Source organism: Panthera onca, chromosome B4 (assembly GCF_046562875.1).
Source record: "Panthera onca isolate mPanOnc1 chromosome B4, mPanOnc1 haplotype 2, whole genome shotgun sequence".
NCBI classification, from domain to species: Eukaryota; Metazoa; Chordata; class Mammalia; order Carnivora; family Felidae; genus Panthera; species Panthera onca.
In genome coordinates, this window is record NC_138345.1 from 92,285,505 (window position 1) to 92,309,541 (window position 24,037).

The following is a 24,037-nucleotide window of genomic DNA, read 5'->3' on the forward strand; positions in this document are numbered from 1 at the left end:
AAACCTGTGACCTCTGTACAGAGGATGTTCCACACACTACAGGACGCAGGTGTGTGACGGGCAAGCAGTTTTTCAGTCTGCAAGGGAATGAGAGGCTGTAGGTGGCAAGTGAAAAGGGCAGGGAAATTCTCCACGTGTCTTGAAAGGGAAGCGGAGAGAGACTCGGCCCTGGGAATGAGAAGAATTAAAGGTGTCCCTCCGGACGGCGGAGAGCAGAAAGGAAGGTGTGTCTCTCCCAGTGGCCGCGCCGGGAAAAGGCTCGGAGTTGTAAGGAAATGGGAGGTGTCTCTGATGTTTATTTTTGCCTAGCAACCTACAGACAACTGCTTCCCCAGCAGCCATCCACGAGCGCCTCTCTGCCTCCCCTGTCCTAGAGACTGGCAAGCGGTCACTTGGTGTCAGTAAATCGGGGAGGGTGTGTGTCGTGGAGGTGGAGGTGGGAGGGCAGCCCCCTCCCTCGCCCACGCTCGGGGGTTCACCAAGCTAAGCTGCGGCCCTCCTTCGGGCTTGACTTACCGAGGTGACCCTCGCACAACTAAGTTTTTTACATGACAAAATGGGGAGACGGGGTGGTTAAGCCACTGGGACCAGGAAGGGGGGGACAGTATTGTCTGTGAGCAGCCATTGGGTTCAGAAAGCTGCAAATGCATGTGTTTCGGGGCGCTCGTGGAAGGGGAGGGGTCTCTGCAGAGATTTCGGTGGAGGGAAGCAGTGGTAGGTTGCGCTGGGGGGAAAAAGGCGGGGTGCTACAGGGGCTGGAGGCCGCGGAGGGGAAAAGGTCGTTGGGAGGGGAGCCGAGCGGGGCCGAGGGGAGCCGAGGGGAGCCGCGCAGATGGCCGGAGGGGGAGGCGGAGGCCGAGCGGAGACTGCAGACTTTTCCGGGGAGTGGAGGGGTGGCTATGCAGATGACTGGGTGGGGTAGGGACTCCGGAGGGTGGCTGGGTGGGGGTGGGGTGTACGTGAGCGTGTGTGGCTAAGCCGGGGGGGAGCCCGGGGGCGGGGCCTGCACCCGCGGCGGAGGGGAGCGGGGGCGGGGCTGCCCTCCCGGGCCGCGCCGCGCGCGGGCGCCAGTGCGAGTGTGCGCGGGGGCGCGCGCGCGCGAGCCCGGGAGGAGGCTCCCGAGCGAGTCGGTCCTGGCGGCGCAGCCCGCTCCCCCGCGCCCTATGTGAGGGACTCGGGGAGGCCAGCGGCGCGCAGGGGAGGGCGAGGCATGTGCACGGGCCGGGGGGTGCTGCAGCCGCCCGAGGAAGAGGAGGACGGCGGCGGCGGCGGCGAGGAGGAGAGCGGGGGACTCGCGGCGGCGGGCCCGGGCCGCGGGGATGCAGCGGACTGTGTGTGTCTGGCTGTAGCTGACGCGAGGCGGCGAGGAAGCGCCGGAGACCCGCGAGAGGGGCGACCCGGAGGCGGCGGCGGCCGCGAGAAGTAACAGCAGGACGGGCGGCGGCGGCGGAGACGGCAGCCCTGAAATGCATTTTCTTCTCCAGCGGCCATGTTAACCAGGAAACCTTCGGCCGCCGCTCCCGCCGCCTACCCGACCGGTAAGGAGGGCCTGGCCGCCACGCCGCCCCCGGCGCCCGTCCCCGGCGGCACCCCGCGCGCCCCGGGTCCAGCCCTCGTGGCGCGGGCGCCCGCTGCCTGCGGGACCTCGAACAAAGTCTGCGCGGTGGCGGGGCCCCGGGGCGGACGGCGCGCCCTCGCCTCGGCTCCGCTCATTGTTGCACCCTGGCCCCGGGGCCCCTCCGAGTGGAGCCCTCCGACCCGGCCGGCGAGGGCCGTCCCGGGCCTGCCCCCGCCCGGGGCCCGGCGAGGCCGTCGCGCCCTTGTCGGCGGTCCAACCCCTTTCCCGGCCTGTGGCCGCTTGCAACGTGGGCCGCCCGGCCCCGGCCCAGCCCGGCCCCGCCGCGGGGTCGCGAACTCGAGCGCCGGCGCCCGACTTAACTTTGCAGCTGCCCGAGCCCCGCCCGGGGGTGCGCGCCGGGGATCCGTGACCCGGGCGCCCTTTCATTTCCCCGGACGCCCGTTTTTACCGTCCCGTCTCTCAGGGAGAGCGGGGCTCGCTACCCAGAGTGGTGGGGCGGGGCGACGGGTTCTGGGTGACTTTCTCCCCCCTGACCCTCTTTTGTCTCTTCCCGTGCGTGGCTCCCAGGCAGAGGAGGGGACAGCGCCGTTCGTCAGCTTCAGGCTTCCCCGGGGCTTGGTGCGGGGGCTCCCCGGAGCGGAGTGGGGACCGGCCCGCCCTCCCCGATCGCCCTGCCGCCTCTCCGGGCCAGCAACGCGGCCGCCGCAGCCCACACGGTGAGACCCAGCCCCGCGGGAGGCCGCGGGGGGGGGGGGGGGCGCAGGGGTGCGGGAGGGGCCCGGGGCATAAACACCCGGACTTGTGGGGTTCTGACGCCGGGAGAAGAGAGGTCGAAGCGCGAGTATCTCCACGCCCCTGGCTAGTGGACTCTTCTGGACGCCACCCTATGCAACTTGGGCGAACCGAGAGCTGCAGCCACAAAGGAAGATTCGTGGCGTGGGCCCCTCACTTCCCCTCCGAAGCCCGCCCACCCCTGCGCTCCTCTTCCTCGGAACTTCCTCCTTGGTGCTTTCTTTCCTTCTTTTTTCCCTCCTTTTTCGTCGTTGCTTTCCAGAGCTCCTTTCCCTGACCGGGTAAACATCCCCCAGCCCCTCCCCTCCCCCCAACCACTGGGTAGTGGGTATTTATAGAACAGATATGTGTTAGGGGACAGTCAGGCTGTCCTGCCCGGAAAATCGATCCCCCAAAGAGCCTCCCAGGCCTGGCTCCAGCCAGCAGGGAGCACCGCCAATTGTCCCCCGCGTGTGGAAGCATGTTTTATGAGTGCTACAGGTTTGAGCACAACAGAAATTGTAATTAACATTAACAAAAATAAGAGCCACAGCAGCAGTCAAAACAACCAGCCACCCCTGTAGGATTCTGCATTTGGATATTATTCAAAAGGAAAGAGCTGGCTTTGCTTTGGAAGTGAGAAGGGAAGGGCACCCGGCAGGTGCTGAGGTCCCTCTGTGGGTGGAGAGGGAGGGGACAGCCCATCTTGGGACTAGTGGCTGCAGATTGGCAAACTGGATTTGACTTCAGCATGTACCTTTTCTCAGCTCCCAGAGATCGCCCTTGGAAGGTGACTGCCAGCTTAGAGAGGGTGTGCACTTCTGGAGGAGCTGACGGTTTCCCAGGTCTTATTTCCGATTGGATCCTCCATAGGAATGGCCTAAGGTGGTTCAATGTGAGGGATGCTTGGTAGGGATATGGCTTCATTTGCCTAGCAAAAGTTGAGTTCTTATAGGAAAAGGCCATTTCCAGCCTACAGAGATGCAGCTCTGAGGGTCATGTGTTATGGGGAAACTTCTTTATTAGAGGACACTTTGTGAGAGGATGGCTCCAGTGGGGTATCTCCCCTTAGACCTGGACAGATGGGTACAAGTTTTATAGGAAACCGTTCTGTTAGATATTCATTCTCTCCCTCCCTCCCTTCTCTCTCTTCCTTCTCCCTCCCCTCCCCCCCCCAAACATGTGACCAGGTGCTGAGAATTCATTACACAGAAGTTAACTGATCTGTGTTGCACTGTTGATGGTGGAAGAGAATTTGTCAGTAGGCTGGTTGATACCTTATGGTTGAACGTTCCTGTTATGGTGACGTTTTAGTTGAGAATTGCCATTAGTTTTAGGGGTTTGGGTTTGTTTGTTTGTTTGGTTTGGAATCATCTGAGAATTTTAAAATACAGCATCCACTTTTTTCCATGGGTGGGTGTAATCACGTGACCTGATGTGACCTGGGAAGGAAGTACTAGGTTTTCATCTGGATTCCAAGAGTGGGCTTTCTTAGATCAGAGCCTTTTTCCAATAGAAATATGTAATCAGATTAGAGAAAACAAAAGGTGTCCACTGCAGGAACAGGCCATGGTGCACCAGAGATGAAAAAATGTGAGGTTCCTTCTCAGGACTCCCAGTAATGGATGCTTGTGTTTTGCTGTGGTATCTGGCTGATTTACCTGTTTTAAACTTCCAGTTAAAATTCCCGTGCTATTATTGATTGTTGGAAACTTGGTTTTGAAAGTATAAAGTTAGATTTTGATTGTGGTTTAGTTTTGATTTTATTTGCACAACATTGCAGATTTTGTAGAAAAGGAAAGTTTTTTAAAAAAACAACACAGTATTTTTCTGGTTCTACTCCTTCATTTTACAGATGAGGAAACAGTCTGACAGGTTAACTGGTTTGGTCAAGATTCCCTAGGCAGTTCCTATCAAGGCTGGAGCTAAAGCCAGGCCTTCCTGAGCCTAGCTTCTACCTCTTGCTTGACATCACTTCTCCTAGGAAGTTGTGTTCATTTCACTACAAATGCAGGAACTTTTGCAGAGCCATAGTCCCATGTGTCTTTCAGGTGCTTGTAAGTTTTTAGTTGTTTCTTCCACAGCAATTACACTTGGGTTTGAATAAGGGGGAAAAGGGTATTAAGGAGAGAAAAATGATTTTGTCACAGGAGCTTGGTCATATTTCCGCTTGTAAAGTGTATACAGGAGGGTAAATATATGATTATAAAGAGTATGAACTTTGGAATTTATTTAGTCCACTGCCCTTTTGTTCCCTGTCTCCATGGATATATTATTGTATATGTAGTTGTTCTGTTTATTTCTGTTTGTCTGAATAGTGTACCCAGTCACTGTGTGGATTCCTATTAAGTTTTTTTTTTCTTTTGATGTTGTATTGGAAATAATGATATACTTTTCTTAATTCCCAAATATTAGTATTATATCACTTTCATAACTGTTCTAATGTTTACAGCAGTCTCTAGTTACCAGCTTTACCTTTATAAAATAATTGGGATTAAAAAAAGAAGAATGAGTATTCTCACTTAAAAAAATAGTAATATTTTGAAGAAGAAAAAGTAGATATTTGACTCAGAGCCACACAGGCTCTCTGTGTTTGAGGAGGAGCCAAAATTCCAACCTTTTTGCACTCAATTCTGTTCCCATAACACTGTACAGCATTTCTAAGATGACCTCAGGGAAGTTTTCAAATGCTCCAAAATGTTAACACAGTCTCCTATTTTCTACTTTATTATTGGAAGAGATTAAGCTGGTTAGACTATTGTTCTTATATAATTTTTAATACTGAACTATTTCATGGTCAGAGAAGGCTTTTGTAGGTCTCTGTTTTAACCCCTACGTTGTACATATCTAACAATTGCATTCGCTCTGTGTATATTTTTAAATGTGACAACCATGCTAGATGAGCAGTAGCAAACAGGAATAAGCCACGTTCTCAGACCTCAAGAGGCTGAGAGTAAGGGGGTTTTAATATTCTTACGGTTATGTAGGCCTGGCATATGTGTTCTGGAAATACCGTGGCTCCTCTAAAGCTCCCCCCACCTTTTGTTTTTAATAAATCAGTTAATTGCGCTTCTGAGTTTCATTGTGATTTTCGAGTCCTACAGTATTTGAGATCAAAGACCTTCTTTTCTGTAGCCTCTCAACAGAATCTCCTTAACGCTGGAAAGTTGTTAAGATTCCACACATTGCTTTTAGGCGTTTAACTGACCTGCTACAGGTACCTTTTAACTGGCTATCATTTGCCTTTAAGTCTCTGCTGATGCACTGTGAGCCTAACCTAATGTCTTGTGACTTGGATCGCTAGGGACATCCCTAATTCCCTGGGCATTAACTTCCTGTGTTCTTATGAAGGTACAAGAGTAGTTCCCAAATACAATTCAGAGAGGTATCAGTTAACAAGGATTTATTGACCTGTGTTCTTCCATTCAACAGATACTTACTGTATGTCTGGGTTTATGTTAATAGGGACTTACAAAGATAAGAGGTGACCCTGCCCTGGAATTGCTCACAGCCAGGTGGGTACATTAGGTGTTAAAACACTTACAATAAGATGAAATAGGTGTTAACAGTGGTCTGAAAGAGAGCAAGGAAAGGGGAAGTTTCACAGAAGAGGTGAGAGTTGAACTGGACCCTGAAGGCTGAGTGGGAGTTTGCCATGGAGACATAGTGAGGAAGGAGATTCCAAGCAGCCTTTGGGAAGGATGATAACAGCCCTTCTTTACTGAGCACTTTATACATTTTATTTGACGTATTTAATCCTATAGCTCTGATGAGGAGCTCTGTTGCCTTTTTACAGACAAGCCTACTGAGGTTCCGAGAGATGAATTGCCCAAGGTCGCACTTCTAGTACGTGACAGAGCTAGGCTTCATCCCCCGTGTATTTAATTGAATAGGCCTCGACTTGTAACCATTGTGAAACATGACCTCACCAAAAGCAGAGGAGCATAAGAGGACATGGTGTTTCCACAGGTCTTGGGGAACTCAGCTTTGTTACTCTCAGAATTGTAACAGTGGTAGATGACATTGGAAGGAAGGACTGAGGACATTTATGTGCTACATTTTAGAACCTGGTGTCCTGGCCTGTAAATTCTTGGGTTAACTGTGGAAATGGGGTGCAGATGTGGGCCTTGAGCAAAAGGGAGGTCAGTGTCAGATTGACACTTTACAATGACAACTCTCTACTTTGGAGAAGGTGATTTGAGGAATTCTAGACTGAGAAGCACAGGGCCATGTGAGGAGTCTGCTTGGGTTGTCCCAGTGAAAGACCTCAGGAGTGGGCGGGCGGTGAGGCCCGGTCAGCGGAGAGGGAGTAGGATAGAGAGACAGCAGCGCTTATTGGGGACTCAGAAGGTGAGGGAGACACTCAGAAGGATTTCCAGATGTTCAAGCTTGAGTGACTATGTGGAAGAGAAGCCTTTTGTTTATCAGAAATTGAGGGTATGGGAGGAGGAAACGGTTTTGGAAGGAAAATCATGAGTTCAGTTTGAACTGCCTGTGGGGAAGGCGGCTGATCTGTCCTTGGACACAAGGGTCCTGGGCTCAGGAGACCAGATCAGGCAGGCCTGAGCTGGAAGTGGAGCTGTGAACTCGTCAGTCCTTGGGTGCTTGCTGAAGCCCTGGCTGTGGTCAGGATCAACTAGGGAGAATTAGGGGAATTAAGAGGCCAGGGGAGTTGAGGCTTGAATGCTGAGGAACCCCTGAACCCATCCAAGGGTAAGTGAGCTAATAGTTGAGACAGCTGAGAAGACCGAGAGAAGGCAGTCGGAGAGACAGAAGTTGATAGTTAATTGCCGAGCCCTCTTTGGCTCTAGTAATTAAATTTGTGTGATTGTATTTTAATTGTGCAAAACATTAAGATTGCTGTTGGAAAAATTGGAGTGAATTTCTGATGCTCAAAATGCTTTGCGTTGCTATCTTGTAGGAGTTCCTAAAGCCTCAAGGTTAATTTTGTCCCTAGTGAAGCCTCATGCTTTTTGTAGCGGGGTTTTTCTTCTGAATCACTCTTTCCCGCCCTGAAGAGAATGCTTCTCTAGAAGAGAGGTATTTCAAATTTCAGATCTTTCTATTTCCTGGTGCTTGAAAGATCACAGTGGGGACGAGGGGTGCAGAGAGTAGGACTTGGGAACGAAAGCTGTGGACAGGCCTGTACTACTTTTCTATATACTCAAGAGTTCCTAATTCATTTTTATGGACTGTTGTTCTGCTTTTGGCATAGAATGGGTGTAAAATAACCTGTCCAGCTACCCGACAAAAGATCACTTAGCATGAGATATCATCAATGACTTTAATAAAAGGGTTTGATGAGAAGTCTTCAAAAAATTGGCCTGAGTAGTAAAATCTCTCAATCTAGGAAATCACACTTCAGACAGGCCCAGGTACTATACAGTATTCTACTCTGTTTTATTAGAAGCAAGCAGAGAGAAAGCCCACTCCTTATATAGTCACTGTGCAGGCTACATGTCAGTTAAAGAAAATTCAAAGGTCTTGGTCGGCTGCTAAGAAGGACTTGAAATTTCAAGTTTATAATCTGGGTGATTCCGAGCCATTTTTTGGATTGCTGTGTTACCTATACAGACTGTTTTTATTCTTTGGTAGTATATAGAGCCCAAAAGGTAGGATTCAGAAAGAAACTAACAGAAAAAATACTGTTGGCAAGTGATTTCAGCTAACGGATTATAAGCTCCTAAAGGGCAGGGACTCTGCCACTTCTGTGCCTAGACCTTAGCTAATACCGGTTGAGTGAATGAGATGGGTTGTGAATGACAAATTGATCTTTAAGATTTACACAAAAATCACTAAGCAGGATGCATTAAGACTTCTGGGTGGTTGCCTGAGGCTGGGAAGAATTGCTAACCGAGGGGATCCTGGCTGCTAGTGCTCTCCCACCCCTCACATCTTTGCAATAATAATACTTGAAGGAAATCCCAAGCAGATTCTTGGTAGAAGACTGGGGGCCCCTTGGCTTGCACCATCAGTTTTGTTTAGACAAGAATGTTCAGGGATGGTATGTGTGCCTGAAATAGAAGTCGCTACTTTGTGTTCCTTGTTGGAAAGCTGAGTATCCCAGCAGCCCACAGAAATACACTGTTAAGAGAGTGGAGCCATTGACCAAAGGAAGGCCCCAAACTGTGGTGGTTGGTTTGTTGGGCCGAATGGCCTTAAATGGTCATCACAGTCTATGAAGCCCAGAAGTTTTTTAAAAATAGATTAGGAGTTTACAAGATTCTACAATGCATATCCACATGGGAATCTTTCAAGCCTAAAAGTGCACATTTTTTTGTCAGTGGATCATACATCTTCCTAGGTGTAGTCGGTTTTCCAAGTAGTGGAGAAGACCAAGAACGGAAGACACTAGTGTTTTCAGAATCGAACTAGCTAGACATTGGAGAGAGTAGTGAACAAGACAGCCATGGTCTCTGCCCTCGTGGTAATAGAGAATAAATGAAGTGTGAAAGGGGCTGTGATCTGGAGGAGGTGGAGCCAGCACAAAGATGACATGTTCCAGCTTTTTCTGTATCCCGTTTCATTTTACCTACGGGCTGAGTGGAACACCTGGGGTGTGCCGGGCCCTGTGCTAAGTGTTAGGTGTAGACCAATGAACAAGACAGATGCCTCTGCCTCCACAGGGAACCTACTGTAAAGATCCGGGGTGTGGTAGGTGTGGCATTTATGGGGTCCCTTTTTTCAGGATCCCAAGTTTCGTAGCCTTCCCAAGTCTACTAGTCTTTTTCCTTTATTTAATCAGAGACTGTCAGCACCATATCCACTCTCCCTGTCGGGGTGTTCATGAGGTCCCTCCTGGGCGTACAGCTCTTTCCATTTAGCGAACCTGATTTGGACTGTAAAGGTGGGGTGGGGGCTGACTTAAAAAATACACCATTCGAACAGACCTCTTCCGTTGTATTCACGTTTGCTTTCTGAATTCCAGATTGGCGGCAGTAAGCACACAATGAACGATCACTTACATGTCGGCAGCCACAGCCACGGACAGATCCAGGTTCAGCAGCTGTTTGAGGATAATAGTAACAAGCGGACAGTGCTCACGACACAACCAAACGGGCTTACGACAGTGGGTAAGACGGGCTTGCCGGTAGTGCCGGAGCGGCAGCTGGAGAGCATCCATAGGCGGCAGGGGAGCTCCACCTCTCTGAAGTCTATGGAAGGCATGGGGAAGGTGAAAGCCACCCCCATGACACCCGAACAAGCATTGAAGCAATACATGCAAAAACTAACCACCTTTGAACACCACGAGATTTTCAGCTACCCTGAAATATACTTCTTGGGTCCAAACGCAAAGAAGCGCCAGGGCATGACAGGTGGGCCCAACAATGGTGGCTATGATGATGACCAGGGATCATACGTGCAGGTGCCCCACGATCACGTGGCTTACAGGTACGAGGTCCTCAAGGTCATTGGGAAGGGAAGCTTTGGGCAGGTGGTCAAGGCCTATGACCACAAAGTCCACCAGCATGTGGCCCTGAAGATGGTGCGGAACGAGAAGCGTTTCCACCGGCAGGCAGCAGAGGAGATTCGGATCCTGGAACACCTGCGGAAGCAGGACAAGGACAACACCATGAATGTCATCCACATGCTGGAGAATTTCACCTTCCGAAACCACATCTGCATGACGTTCGAGCTGCTGAGCATGAACCTCTATGAGCTCATCAAGAAGAATAAGTTCCAGGGCTTCAGCCTGCCTTTGGTTCGCAAGTTTGCCCACTCGATTCTGCAGTGCTTGGATGCTTTGCACAAAAACAGAATAATTCACTGTGACCTTAAGCCCGAGAACATTTTATTAAAGCAGCAGGGTAGAAGTGGTATTAAAGTGATCGATTTTGGCTCCAGTTGTTATGAGCATCAGCGCGTCTACACGTACATTCAGTCCCGTTTTTACCGGGCTCCGGAAGTGATCCTTGGCGCCAGATACGGCATGCCCATCGATATGTGGAGCCTGGGTTGCATTTTAGCAGAGCTCCTGACCGGTTACCCCCTCTTGCCTGGGGAAGATGAAGGGGACCAGCTGGCTTGTATGATTGAACTGTTGGGCATGCCCTCCCAGAAACTGCTGGATGCGTCCAAACGAGCCAAAAATTTTGTGAGCTCCAAGGGTTATCCCCGTTACTGCACTGTCACGACACTCTCAGATGGCTCTGTGGTTCTCAATGGAGGCCGTTCCAGGAGGGGGAAACTGAGGGGCCCACCGGAGAGCAGAGAGTGGGGGAATGCACTGAAGGGGTGTGACGATCCCCTTTTCCTTGACTTCTTGAAACAGTGTTTAGAATGGGATCCTGCGGTTCGCATGACCCCTGGCCAGGCTTTACGGCATCCCTGGCTGAGGCGGCGGTTGCCAAAGCCTCCCACCGGGGAGAAGACGTCAGTGAAAAGGATAACCGAGAGCACTGGTGCTATCACATCCATTTCCAAGTTACCTCCACCTTCCAGCTCAGCTTCCAAACTGAGGACTAATTTGGCACAGATGACAGATGCCAATGGGAATATTCAGCAGAGGACAGTGTTGCCAAAACTGGTTAGCTGAGCTGAGTCCCCTGATGCTGGGTAATCTGAAAGATACGACGTTGCTGAGCCTTACTGGGTTGAAAAGGAGTAGCTCAGACCTGTTTTTATTTGCTCAATAACTCAACTCATTTGTATCTTTTCAGCACTTATTTTAACGTAAGAAAGTTGTTCATTTTGTTTTTATAAAATACATGGGGACAATGCTTTAAGTTTTTATACTTCCTGAAACTGTTTTTGTGTTCTAAAAGTATGATGAGCCTTACTGTATTTAGTGTGGCAGAGTAATAAACATCAGTGGCAGGCCATTGATTACTTCGTGACTGCTGCGCATTTACAGATTGGTGTCAAAGACATTCACTGTTTCTATGGTTCATAGTATATTCTCCCCCAGGCAGTTGCCCCCGGAAGGCCCCCCTTCCCTCGCCATGCTCCTGGTTCACGCACAGGTGTAGCACGTCCTGCTTCTGTTTCCCATAAGTGACGTGGGTGGTAGTGAGGGTGGGAGAAGAATGGCCAGGACAAAAATGATTAATGAGCAGAACTGACCTCAGAGAATTTTTTCCTAAACTAGTGGTCAGACAAACACAAAGTCCCCAAGTTGACATGCCCACTTAGCATTCTGACTTTCTAAAAGCTGGCCAAGCAGACCTGGGTGGATAAATGGAAACGTGTGCGTTCCTCCAGATTTTCTAATATGATCAGCTACCTGTTTGTAAAGAAGCCTCATAGTACGGAATTGGTTTTGCACCTAAATACAAAAATGTATTCCATAAACTGTTCCTCCTCTTTGCTTTTCTCCTCTCTGTTCCTCTTTCACTACACATCTGTTGCTTGCATTTAGTTTTTTTTTTTTCCTTCCTTCACATATATATCCCAGACTGTTAATACAGAAGAGAGACATTTCAGCTGTGATTATGACCATTGTTTTCATATCCCAGTTTAAAAAAGAACAGCAGCCTAGCTACTTAAGGTGGGGATTTCCATAGTTCCAAAGAAGGTTTAGCAAGTTAGAGTGAGTTCACACTTTTCAGGTGCCACTGTAAGGTTCTCTTCGCCTGGGAAAGCATCAACTCTTTCTTTAAAAAGAAAGATGCTTGAAAATCCTCTTGCTGAACAGAAGTCATTGTGACTTTTCAGTGAGGTCAATTTAAACAACGTAGTTAAAGGAGGAAAAGTTCAATCTCAAGTTAAATGGTTTGACTTACTTGCATCATTAGGAAAATCACAGATCGCATTCCTCTATTTTACTTTCTTTTGGATTGCACTGACTGTATTTGTGGGAATGACACTTTACCTGGAAAAGTTAACTGAGAGGTAAAAGAATATTTTCGTCTCTGAATAATAATTATTTTCAAAGTGAAAAATTATTTTATCACTAATGTATGAGCAGTGATATTTATCAATTTCAAGGCACGTGGAAGAAATTTTTTAGTATGTGCAATTTAATATAGAAAGATTTTTTTGCCTGTTTGGACAATAGGTTTTGGGTAGTATAAATTAGGATAAATACTCTTTTATATGCACAGATATTATTGTATTGCCTGTAAATTGATTTACAAGTACTTAAAGCATGGTCCCCCAGCGAGGCCAGGAAAGTTTCCGGTTAAGTTCTTTTAATATTAGTCCTACAGTTTCTCTTACTTAGGAAAAAAGAAAAAAGAAAGTAGTTTTGAACAAAACTCTTATCTTGAGGCTTTGTCGTTTGATGGAGAAAACGCTCAGGAAATATTACAGATATTTGCCAAAAAACAGTAATAAGATTAGCTTATTAATAAGATAGTGATGTTGATATTTGCTTTACTATTTAAGGGTGTCACTGATAAATTAATTTGTACTTCTGTACTTAGAAATTATAGCTTCTTTCCCCTAGTCAGATTCTTTAGCCTGTTGTACACATTTCTGTGTAATCTGTGGAAGTGCAATAATATGTTAGTAAGTTGCTTTTTAAATGATGCTCATGTGACGATACCCCCAATCAGTGGCTTATAGAATTTAAAGATTGTGTATTTATTATTAAAATTTTGACTTAAAAGGCATAAGAAGTGTAAGACTTGGTATGGTGGCTTTGTAAGACCATAAGCCTCTGAATGATGGTTAGCTTCTTTAAAACAAAAACATCAAGGCTGTTTTTCCCTTGCAGTTCCTCCTCTTCCATATCCACCCTCATTTTCACATTTAGGTTTACGTGAACCTGAGCCTGCCATTAATAGGAATTTCCCTATAAAGTACATGTGAAAATTTATAAATGGACTAGTACTGCTTGTCTTTTCCCCACCACATAAAACTGGTACTTAAGATGCCAACAGTGCATTTGTGATGATATTCACAAATGCAACCGGAAACTTTGAAGCCAAACTATAATGGGCAGCGCTATGCCCCCGCCCTCCAAATACGGTGAGATTTACTTCATTCATAAGAGCCGCTAGGTTCAGTGTTCAGTGGTAGGGCTGCTTTTAAAAAATTCTGGCTTATTTATATCAAAAAAAAAGAAAAACGTCGCATCTCTGTGATTTTAAAACAAATGAAGGGCTCTAATAGGCTACTAGGAGTTGGCTTGGAAACAGTCCTCGGTCTCACAGGTTACCAGTGTCTAGGGATGTCTGAGCTGTTTTCAGATTTCAGACTAGCACAGTGTCTTGTCTTTGGTTGCAGTCTCATCTGGCTCCGTTTCTGGCACCTCCACAGTGCGCATCACCTCTTAAGTGCGTTGCTACGACAGGGGAACAGCACCGTGATGCAGGGCAGTGCAGATCAACAGTAGAGGAGAAGTTGTGCCCTTAGTGTTAACAATGTGCCTTTTGTTCTGAATGCCATGTTGTAGGGCATGCATTTTTTGGCCTCTTTAACTCTTTGAATACCCGGCAGTAAGGATGGAACCCAGCTCTGCAAAGATACATCTGTCTTAAATATCCAGTTACTTACAGGCCTTAATAGAAACCATAAGGCGTGAATCATCATCAGGCATTGAAAAAGGTAACCATTTGGTTAGTTACACAGGAAATTCCTATGTTTAAGGGGTTAAAGATGGTCTTTGTTGTATCTTAACATCAGACTGATTTTTTAAATGATATTTTTTTGTTATGGTAACACTAGACAAAAATCAACTGTATTTGTAAAAATTTACCTCAAACCATTTAATTTTATAGTGTGATTAATCCCAGGGCATTTGGTATGAACCAAAGTGCATTCCTTTTATATGTGCCTGGCTCTAGTACGGATGGCCAGGGATTTTTACAATTTGGGTGCAAGGCACTTAAGCCACTTTTAAACTTAATGGGTGGTTTGGAGTCGTGTTAAAGGACTCCATCAGGAGGTTAGGCAACACTTTAGGCATCAGTAGCATTGGGCCATATTGGAATCTTCAAAGTGTGAATTATTTTAAAGAGAGCATTCATTTTTGTAATTTTTCTCATCAAGAATATTTCTGGTAAGCAGAAGACTTAAAAAAAAAAAAAAACAACTGATTTGGTTGGTAAAGGTTTTAATATCGCCCAACATAATGCTGTGGTAGCATTTAAAAAAAAAGTATTTGTCAACTCTGTTTCTTAGGGGCTTGTACATCTCTCTGCTATGGACATATATAAAATTAATTGTAATTATACTCAGCTCAACTGCTACAGTTCTGTCTAGGCAGTGGCTTGGGTTTTTATCGAGCAACATCTTAGACACGTGACTGAAATATGCTGCAACTGTGTGTACTGAAAATATGTGAAAATGGTTGAATGTGGACTGTGTACATATGTATGTAAACATTTCTGTGAGATGCTGCTGTCGCCACTTAACATGAAATATGTTCTGGTGGATTTTAATCCTAGTGGCCAGTTCTATGATACTGTATGTATTGTACAGCTGAAGACAGGAGTAAGACTGTTCAGTGAATATTTGTTACATTTTATTGTCGTGGCCAGAGATAATTTCAGAATAAAAATTTAATGTCCTACCTTACTTTTCTCCCCTTTTCTAACTATAATTTAACTCCTGATTTTTTCTGGTGATATTCTTGGTCTGGTGGCCTGGAGAGAGTTTAGAAGGCAAACATTGTCAGCTACAGTTGGCTTTTTTTGTTAGTTCAATATAAATTTGCAAATCTTAAGTAAGAATAAAGTTTTAGCAGGCAACTCTTGCTTTTCTCAGGATACCCTATTCCTTCACCTGTAATGTTTCTATGTTAATTTTCCTTTATATGGCCTCTGCGGCCAGGTTCTGTATCCTGCTAGAATTTCAAATCTTTTTTTTTTTTTTTTTTAAATCTTCAAGGTAACAAGTTGTGGGAGCAGAGTCTGTAAATTATTCCCCACTGGTCTTTATTCTTTTCTGTGTGCAAGTTCTGGCAAATTCTTCATATGTGCTCTCACCAGCTCCCCCACGTGCTTCTTAATGCTTATGCTTTTGTAGTTATTTTACTTGGTGGTCTCTATGGTTCATGTATTTTGGGTGTTAGTGTCTTCGTTCTTCCATGGCTTGATCGGAAACAGCACCTAGCTCATGATTTGTCAGGTTTGGTTAATACCAAGCCAAGAGTTTGCTTCCAGAAGACAGCGAGCAGATGCCCTAGTAATTTGTCAGACGTAGGGATATTATATAAAGATTTCCCTCTTGTGGAAAGAACTACCGCACATTTTTATTTACACCCCTCCTGCCACCAGCAGCCAAAAAATTACTTAGTGTGGCTTCCTTCAAAAGTGGGATTTGCTAAAACAAGGGGACACTATTCCCAAATCCAGACTCAGGCTTACCATATCCTATGCCATAATTGCCCATTACTGCTTCTCTTGCTAATCAGAGTTCTTACCAATTGAAAAAAATACCAACTGACCAAGAAACTCAATATCTATAGAAAAAAAAATTTAAGACATGTGCATTACGTATAAAATTGAAGGTTGATGCTAAAGCAGCAATTTAAATTTAAAATTGTCCAGATCTGACTTAGAGCAGATTATAATTCCCACTCATTCTCTTTTATCAGGTCTTTTTAAAGCTCTTTCTTAAACTGAGTAATACTATATTCTGTTTGAATTTCTGTAATCTTTCTGCTTTGGGAATCAACACCTATCTATACAAGTAACTATTTTGGGAACTTCAAAGTTGCCTTTAAACTAGCACTAGAGAATGTTCTTAGCTGGCATTGGTATTGGCCTTTTAAAGAAAGGGAAATTCGTTTATTTTCTTTTGGAAAGAGCATTAAGAGATTTGAAGAAAGGGTATTTGTGACTTTGTTTTGTTGTTTTTTAAAAGTTTGAATTACATTGCTTCTTTTTTAGTCATTAGGCAAATAAACACTTGTCATTAGTGATGCTTAACACTGCCCAAAATGGAAAGCGACTGCCAGTGTGATACACATACAGAAGAAAATTGCATCTTACTGCAAAACTTTTGGTTTACTTGGTTTGACTTTGACTTACTGTTGTGCTGTGGTCACATCCTTAATATCTGTGCTACAGTTCGTATGTATTGGGGAGGGCATAAACTGCCATTTCTTTGCTTCTCAAGGAAGTTTAATGAGCAAACTAATGAATTAATATTTACTCCTCCAAAGAAAGCTGACATTTTAGGAGCATTAACTAGTCATCTATAATAAGGAGCAGCAGGGTATAACTACGATAATGTTATAGAGCATTGTTCCCTACAAAGACTTAGCAGGTCTCGTGGCGTTGTAGGAACATCGGTGCAGCCTTATACGTTCCTGTAAGCTATAATTATCCCTCACCTGATATTTGAGGAAACTGAAGTGGCTTGTTCCAAAGTGACTTTGCAAAAACAGTTTGGGCCTCACGTTGCAATCCAATAAGGAATTTTGGTCTCGGACAGTAAAGGAAAATCCCTAACTATACACCACACAGAAAAATTTAGAAGCGGGGGTGAGGGGAGGGCTCTGAGCAGTGAGCATGTCTAATACTTGAATAAATTGTGTATCAGTTCCCAGGAATATTTTTTAAAAGGGGAGAAACTGCAAAAAACTGAGGACTAGAGCATCTTTGTCTCATTGGTGCACCTGATAACTAAAAGGCACTGTGCACACACCTCTCAGTTAATTGGTGAAAGAGGGACTCCTTATATTGCCATATTCGGGGAGTATGATTAATTATAGTAGCTTTATTATTTTCTGTTCTTAAAATACGCTTTTTACATTTGAATGTATGAAAATATTTTTGACTCTACTAATTCTCAGGGATTAAAAGTTAAAATTTACTGACTGAAGCAACAGGTAAACCTCTTAAATTCAAACTTACTCAGGTTTCCTATTTCTTTGACTCCATATTTAAGAAAACATAGGATGCCTACCGGGCAAATATATAAAAATTAAAATTCCAAATACAATTTAAAAATACCAAATTGTAAATAAACCAATTTTACAAACTAAAATATTGTGTCTTTCCTTGCTTTTTATCCCAAATTATTTCCCCTCCTAAGTTTGAGGAGTTTTAAATATCCAGACTATTTCTTAAGTGGTAAAAATAGTGTTTATTTACAAAACAAAAACCCATGAACAGGCCCAGATCATTTAAATAAGAGCTTATGGAGTTGCTTTAAGCTGTTTGTGGGATAATGTGATTAGTGTACCAGTAATTTGTGTATACATAGGAAATAAGGGTATGGGTAAGTTTGAGTTAATTTGTCAACCTTTTGTCCTAACAGGAATACCCAACCTATTTTCCCTTTCCCTAGAATTCAAGCCACTGGAATTGTGGCTTAGATAGGTTTAAATTAGAAAGGAAGGAAGGAAAGAAGGAAGGGAAGGAGGGAGGGAAAGGAAGGGAAAAGAGAAAGGAAGAGAAGGAAGGAAGGAAAAGAAGGAAAAAGACAAAAAGAGACAGACTCCATCTTAATAACATCTATTGCAGATGGCATTTATTTGTCAAATATTTATTAAATGCCTACTATCTGCCAGGTACCATTTATGTACTACAGATATAGAATAGTGAACAAAACAGATGTAGTTCCTATCCTTACCGAGTTTTTAGACTAGCTGGGAACACAAGGTGTTATATAAGTCATCATATGGACAAATCATAATTGGAAATGTGATAAGTTCTATGAAGTAAAAAAAAAGCATGTGGTGCTGAGTGTGTGTGTATATAATGGAAGAGTACAGGTTGTGTTGTCTTGTATGAATTAAGAATGGCTTCCTTAGGAAAGAAATAGCTTGAGCTGAGGAAGGAGAGTATGGACTGAAATCCTGGAGCTGGAAGAAGCAAGGTGTCCACGAGCAATTAAAGGAAGGTCCTTGTGGCTGGAGCCCACTAGAACCACAAGAATGAGAGAACTTGGTGTGAAATGAAGCTGGCAAAGTGGTTTGGCCCCAGACTGTGCCAAGTCTTGTAGATGCTGTTAAAGATTCTGGTCTTTATCTTGTTTGCAAGGGCAGCAACCAAGGGGTTTTAGGGAAATGCTGTGAACAGCCTGGCTCTCCCTGAATGTCTTCAGTAGAATGTATTTAGAAGGGCAAGAATAGACGAAGGAAGACAAATGGGAAGTGTTTGCAAAAGATGGCAGAATAGAGCAGACCAGAGAACAGGGATGGAGATTTACACAAGATGGGTTGAAAGGCTCTTTAAGAGGCAGAAATATTAAGGTAGAAACAACAGTGGTGTTTCTTTGTATATGAAAAGTAGCTAGTGCTATTTTAGTGTCTGATTTGCTACACTGCATCAAAGGGAATTATAGTATCTCATTTGTTCTAGAAAAGAGAAGGTGAAAATTAATGCCTTTGGTTACAGAATGTGACATCTTAGTAAGCTATTTATCTTTTGCTGAAATTTGAAGCCTTGGAGTAAAATCTCATTTGTGAAGTCAGGGAATTATTTAGATTTAAAAGAGATTATAAAATAAATAAGTAATGAGGGAGAAGGGGGACTGTAGAGGTCATGACTAAGCCAAATACTCCATGAGGACAGCTACTCTCTTGGGCTCTGCTCCCTCTTTCCTTCCATAGAAAGCAAACATGTGCTCTGTAGGGCATTTGGGGATGCCAAAGCAAAAACCAAAACAAAATGACTTTTTTTTTTTTTTTTTCAAAAAAAGAGGGAGAAAGAGAAGGAGATGAGTCTCTACTTTGAGGACTTTATGTTTCACTGGGAAGATGAGATTAGTAGGAAACATTAATGTGAGAATGGTAAAAGACAAAATTCAGAGCAAGCAAAGGTCACTGTGGATAAGAAAAGCTTCAGGGAGGTATGTCTCTAGCCAGATCTTGATGGAATTCAGACTGGTAGAGAGAAAAAGAGCATTCTATGAGAAGGGAATTTCCTTAATCAAGACAACTCGTATCATTCATTCATCTGGTCATCTAATATTTACTGAGCACTTATGTATATGATTTTTGGCATAAGGCAAAGAGACAGGCTTTTGCAGAGTAAAGAACTGGAGACAATTCCTTTGAAAGGTAAAGGCTTTTGTCTTAGGGTTTCCTCAAATGTGCCGTGTTCTCACCATGTTCTCACAGCACACGTGCTTTGTCAAGAATGCCCTTTCCAATCTCCGCCTCTTCATGTGGGACTCGACTCAGACCAGACGTCACTTCCTCTACAAAGCCATCCTTTACCTGAGGTTGGGCAAAGTGGCCCTTACCAAAAGCTGACCCTGGCAAGCTTTTCTTCGCATCTGGAAGGAATTCCAATGAGAAGGTGAGTGGAACTGAATTGAGGAAAGCAGTGGGATCCTTTCCCGTTTCCCTCCATCTTTCGCTTTGGACATATACTGCGAATGAAACAGAGTGGTGTCCAGAGATAGCACATTAGTAGGGGAGATAGATATTAAGCAGATAACCACAAAAATGTTAGTTTTAAATTATGAGAAGTGTCAGGAAGGAAAGGTAGCTAGATTTTGTGAGAAAGAACAACAGACTGGGCGGTCAGCAAATACCTCATCTGGTACAGTGCCATTTATGTGGTGTTTGTAAGGACGAGGGCAGCTCAAAAGCCCCGGGAAGAACAACCCAGAGCATAAGTTCGAGGACAGAGAGAAGGCCTGTGTGTCTGGAATTTGGTGAGCCAGGGAAAGGATGGCACAAGATGAGGAGGGAGAAGAAAGCAAGACCAGCCCAGGAGAAGGCAGCACAGACCATGTTGAGGGGTTGGAAACTTGTTCTGATTACACCAGGAAGCCGCTGAAGCATTTAAAGTAGATTTTGAAACAGTCATTCTGGTTTCCTGTGGAGAAAAACTGAGGGGACCAAGCGGAAATGGTGAGATTTCATGAGACAGAGAAGCCCTAACTGGCTCCAAGAAGTTAGGGAGAGATCATGTGATAGGATTAATAATGGTCCCAGACCATGTGTTGTGTTTCAGGCGAGGTGAGGTGGGGATAAGACCATGCATGATTCTGAAGACGCCATTTGCATTGTTATAAAACTCAAGTAGAATAGGCTGAAAAAATGTGTGTTTTAAATGTGACCATATAAAAATTACAAATGGGGAACCTGGGTGGCTCAGTTGGTTAAGCGTCTGACTTGATTTTGGCTCAGGTCATGCTCTCACAGTTGTGAGACTGGGCCTGGCATTGGGCTCCGCACTGGGCATGGAGCCTGCTTAAGATTCTCTCTCTCCCGTTGCCCCTCCCCCAGGCTCGCTCACTCTTTCTCTCTCTCAAAAAAAAAAAGAAAAAATTAACAACTATTAAAATTTTTTACCTGACAAATTGAGAGGACTATTTCCCTACAAAATCTTAAGATTTCTGGATTCATTTAATAAATCTATTACGGACTTTTTAAATCAGTAAGAAAAGCACTAAGAAGTCAGTGAAATAAATGGGTAAATGACATGTTTAAAAAATTTATATGAGAGGGACATCTGGGTGGCTCAGTCGGTTAAGCGTCTGACTCTTGGTTTCGTCTCAGGTCATGATCTCACAGTTTGTGAGTTCGAGCCCCACATTGGGCTCCATGCTGACAGTGCAGAGCCTGCTTGGGATTCTCTCTCTTCCTCTCTCTCTGCCCCTCTCCCACTCATGCTCGCTCTCTCTTTCTTTCTCTCTCTCTCTCTCTCAAAAGTAAATAAACTTAAAAAAATTTTTTTAAAAACTTAAAAAAAGTTTTATATGAGAACCATAAATTGACTCCAAAAAACAATTTATAAATGTGAATCAAAGTAATGTAAATCCAAGCAATGAGTTTATTTTTAACCCAAGGGGTATCAACAATGAATAAAACAATGATGTGCCATGATAGCAAGGGTGTGTGGTGGCACAAAACGCTCATTCACTGCAAGTGGGGTGTAATTAATGGAGGGTAACTTGGCAATCAGCACTAAGAGCTTCAGAAATGCTCATTTGCTTTTACCTGACAAATCTACCTCCAGGAATCTATCTCACAATAATCCAGGATGTAAACAAAGATTTATGTACAAGGATAATCATATCTAGTATCACAAACACAGGGAAAAAAAAAACAACTTGTATCCCTCAACAGAGGATTACTTAATAGCTTATGATAAATTTATGTTTTCATGGACAAAATGTTCACAGTGTGATAGTAAGCAAAAAGCTCTTCCTCAAAAGAAAAGAGGACATACAACTGAATTCTGTCCCCTTCAAAAGAGGAGGAGACAGAGAGACGGCACAGGATAAACTACTAGGAGGAAATAGACCAATATGTTAAGAGGGAGTTGATTTTCATTTTCATTTTCTTTAGCTATTTTTCATCAATTTTCGTGAGCACTTACATTTTAATATTAAAAAAAAACCCAATATGTCATTAAGCAGAAAAATATTTGGAAGGGATAAAACTAAAAGAAGACGCCTATGGACTAGGTGAGCAGAACACTTTAATAATGAGGAAAGTGACTTCCTGTATTCATTACCTATTGCTGAACCATTTCCACTCCTACTAGTTGCTGAGCTCTTTCTTATCTCCAGTTTTCACTGCTGGAATGTGTTCTCTTCTTGGCCTGGCTAATTCCCACTGTGCTTCCTCTGTCCTCCCTGTCCCCCACCTCAGTCACCCTTCCTTGGACTAGTGGAGATGCCCCTGCTGTGGTCTCCCATAATGACCGCAAAGCCTGCCTTCATAGACCTTAAACTTCATTGTTAGAACTGGTTTAATTGTTAACCTCTGTGTACCATGAGGGCAGTGGACTGTCTTTCTCGCTTGCTATGGTATCCCCAGTGACTAGTATAGAGTTTGGGACAAAACGGAGCCTCAATAAAGACTTCTGACTGAGTATGTGGAAAGGGTCAGAAAAAGATGTGCACAAAAGAGGCCATCAGTGTCCTTTCAGAAAGAGGCTTCAAGAGAGTAAAGGAAATGGAATGGATCATTAAGTGGCTAAGGAGGCTGGCAGTGAGGAAATGTGGGTGCAGACCCACTCACAGCTCACACAGCACTTCCCTCCTGGTGGTTTTCTCCACTCCCCGTCTCTCTCCATCACATCACCCTGTTTTATTCCTTTAAAGTACTTATCAGCATCTGAACTATCCTGTTTATTTCTTTAATGATTACTTATTGTCTGTGTCCCCCAGTAAGTATAACCTCCATTAGAACAGGGATCATGTAAATTCTTGTTACCGCTGTATTTCCTATTGCCTTAAACAGCACTTGGCACATAGTATTTGTTTGGCATGCAAATATTTGCTGTTGAGAGTAAGGCCTATGTATATTTGGAGGAAGTGAGGAAGAAACTAGTAGGGAGGAGGACATTAGAAATGTTATATGCCAGAAGGCAAATAGGTATCAACCCTGAATGCTTTAGAGTGACTAACTAGAACCCTGTCCTGGGATTATGAAGTTTCCTCTGGGTTCCGTAGGAAATAATGCTATCATTGATTAGCAATGTCTGCCATGGGTATAAGAAGGGGCAGTTCAGTGGTTTAATAGACTTTTCTGTATTCCAGTGTGTACCGCTTCAATTCTAGTCTTCACACATGGACACTGTGCTCAGGATATGGCTGAGAGTTAATATACAGGGGTTTGGGTTTGGGTGTGTACGTGTGTGGCTTCAGGAACCAATATAACACGAAGAGCATAAATGCTTTTTATATCTTAGAGTTTTTCATATCTTACTTGCAGCTTATTAATTTATTCCTTAATTTATTTTTAATGTTCATTTATTTTCGAGAGAGAGAGGATGAACAGGTGAGGGTCAGAGAGAGAGGGAGACACAGAATCAGAAGCAGGCTCCAGGCTCTGAGCTGTCAGCAGAGAGCCCGATGGGGGGCTTGAACCCACGAACCGCAAGATCATGACCTGAACCGAAGTCAGGTGCTTAACCAACTGAGCCGCCCAGGCAGCCCTAATTTGTTCTTTACTAAGACATTTGGATGTATGTGTGTGTTCAGTAGATGAGAGAAGGACAAGAAAGTATTTCCTTGTTACCGTAATCTCCTTTCTTGCAACTTGCATTGCTCGATCTTTTGGTTGATGTCAGAATGGTAACTAATTCTGAGTAAAAATTCATTGGCAAGCTCAGGCCAGCAGAAAGTAGAGACGATAACAGTACCAGATGAAAGTAGAGGGGAAGCTGCAGGTGAGTTGTTTTTGTTCTGATACTTGCCGTCTCCTTTTAGGCTTGGAATCTGCAAATCTCTTACTCCCTGGGCTAATTATTCCCTCTTGAGAACGGTAAGGCCTTTTATCAAGATGGCCACATCCCTGTGTGTCCTGGCACACAAATGATGAATAATGGGGCTGATTAACCCAGTGACATTCATGAATGATAAAAGGAGAATATAAAGACGTGAGGTTTTGCCTGCTCTCTGAGAATCAGCTTCTCTCTGGACTTTCCAGAGGCATACTCCTTTATGACAACTCGTGCTCTGCACTTATTTCTTGTCTCTTTCATGCATCATGCTATCTTGAAATGTGATTTTAAAACCCAGTACGGAGTGCTTGACCCACAGGCTCTACACCAGGATCTGATCAGCGCAGGCCATTTAATAGTGTTCAGATTAACCTCTGGGCACCGTGAGTGGCCACTGTGTTGCAAGTGTCCTAGCCCCTAGGTTTAGAGGGCCTGCCACTCCTGCCACTTCCACCTTTTACTCTGAGTAAGTGCTCGCATTGATCTTCCCCTGAACCAGTGCCAGAGAAGAAGGAAGACTGGTTCTCTGTTTGGAAGTGGCTCAGGCAGCAATTACAACCACTTTAGGAAAAACGGCCCCAAATCCACTGTGCGATGCAGTATCTTTCCTCCTTCTTCCTGGCCCTATCTGGGATCAGGCTCACTGTCGATCCCTCAT

At 44.5% G+C, this 24,037-nt stretch overlaps 1 protein-coding gene across 2 annotated transcripts; it reads left to right on the forward strand.

The window, feature by feature from the left end:
* The first annotated feature begins 1,062 nt into the window (after window positions 1–1,062).
* Window positions 1,063–14,812, forward strand: DYRK2 (dual specificity tyrosine phosphorylation regulated kinase 2). 2 transcript variants are annotated; one of them, XM_060657037.3, is made up of 3 exons: window positions 1,063–1,538; window positions 2,147–2,295; window positions 9,279–14,812. In XM_060657037.3, exons 1-3 carry the CDS (start codon window positions 1,490–1,492, stop codon window positions 10,884–10,886), a joined length of 1,806 nt encoding a protein of 601 aa, XP_060513020.2. In that variant the 5' UTR covers window positions 1,063–1,489; the 3' UTR covers window positions 10,887–14,812. The 2 variants fall into 2 exon arrangements, with proteins under 2 accessions (XP_060513020.2, XP_060513021.2); XM_060657038.3 differs by lacking the exon at window positions 1,063–1,538 and adding an exon at window positions 5,816–5,865 and having other exon boundaries at window positions 2,183–2,295.
* Window positions 14,813–24,037: the final 9,225 nt, after the last annotated feature.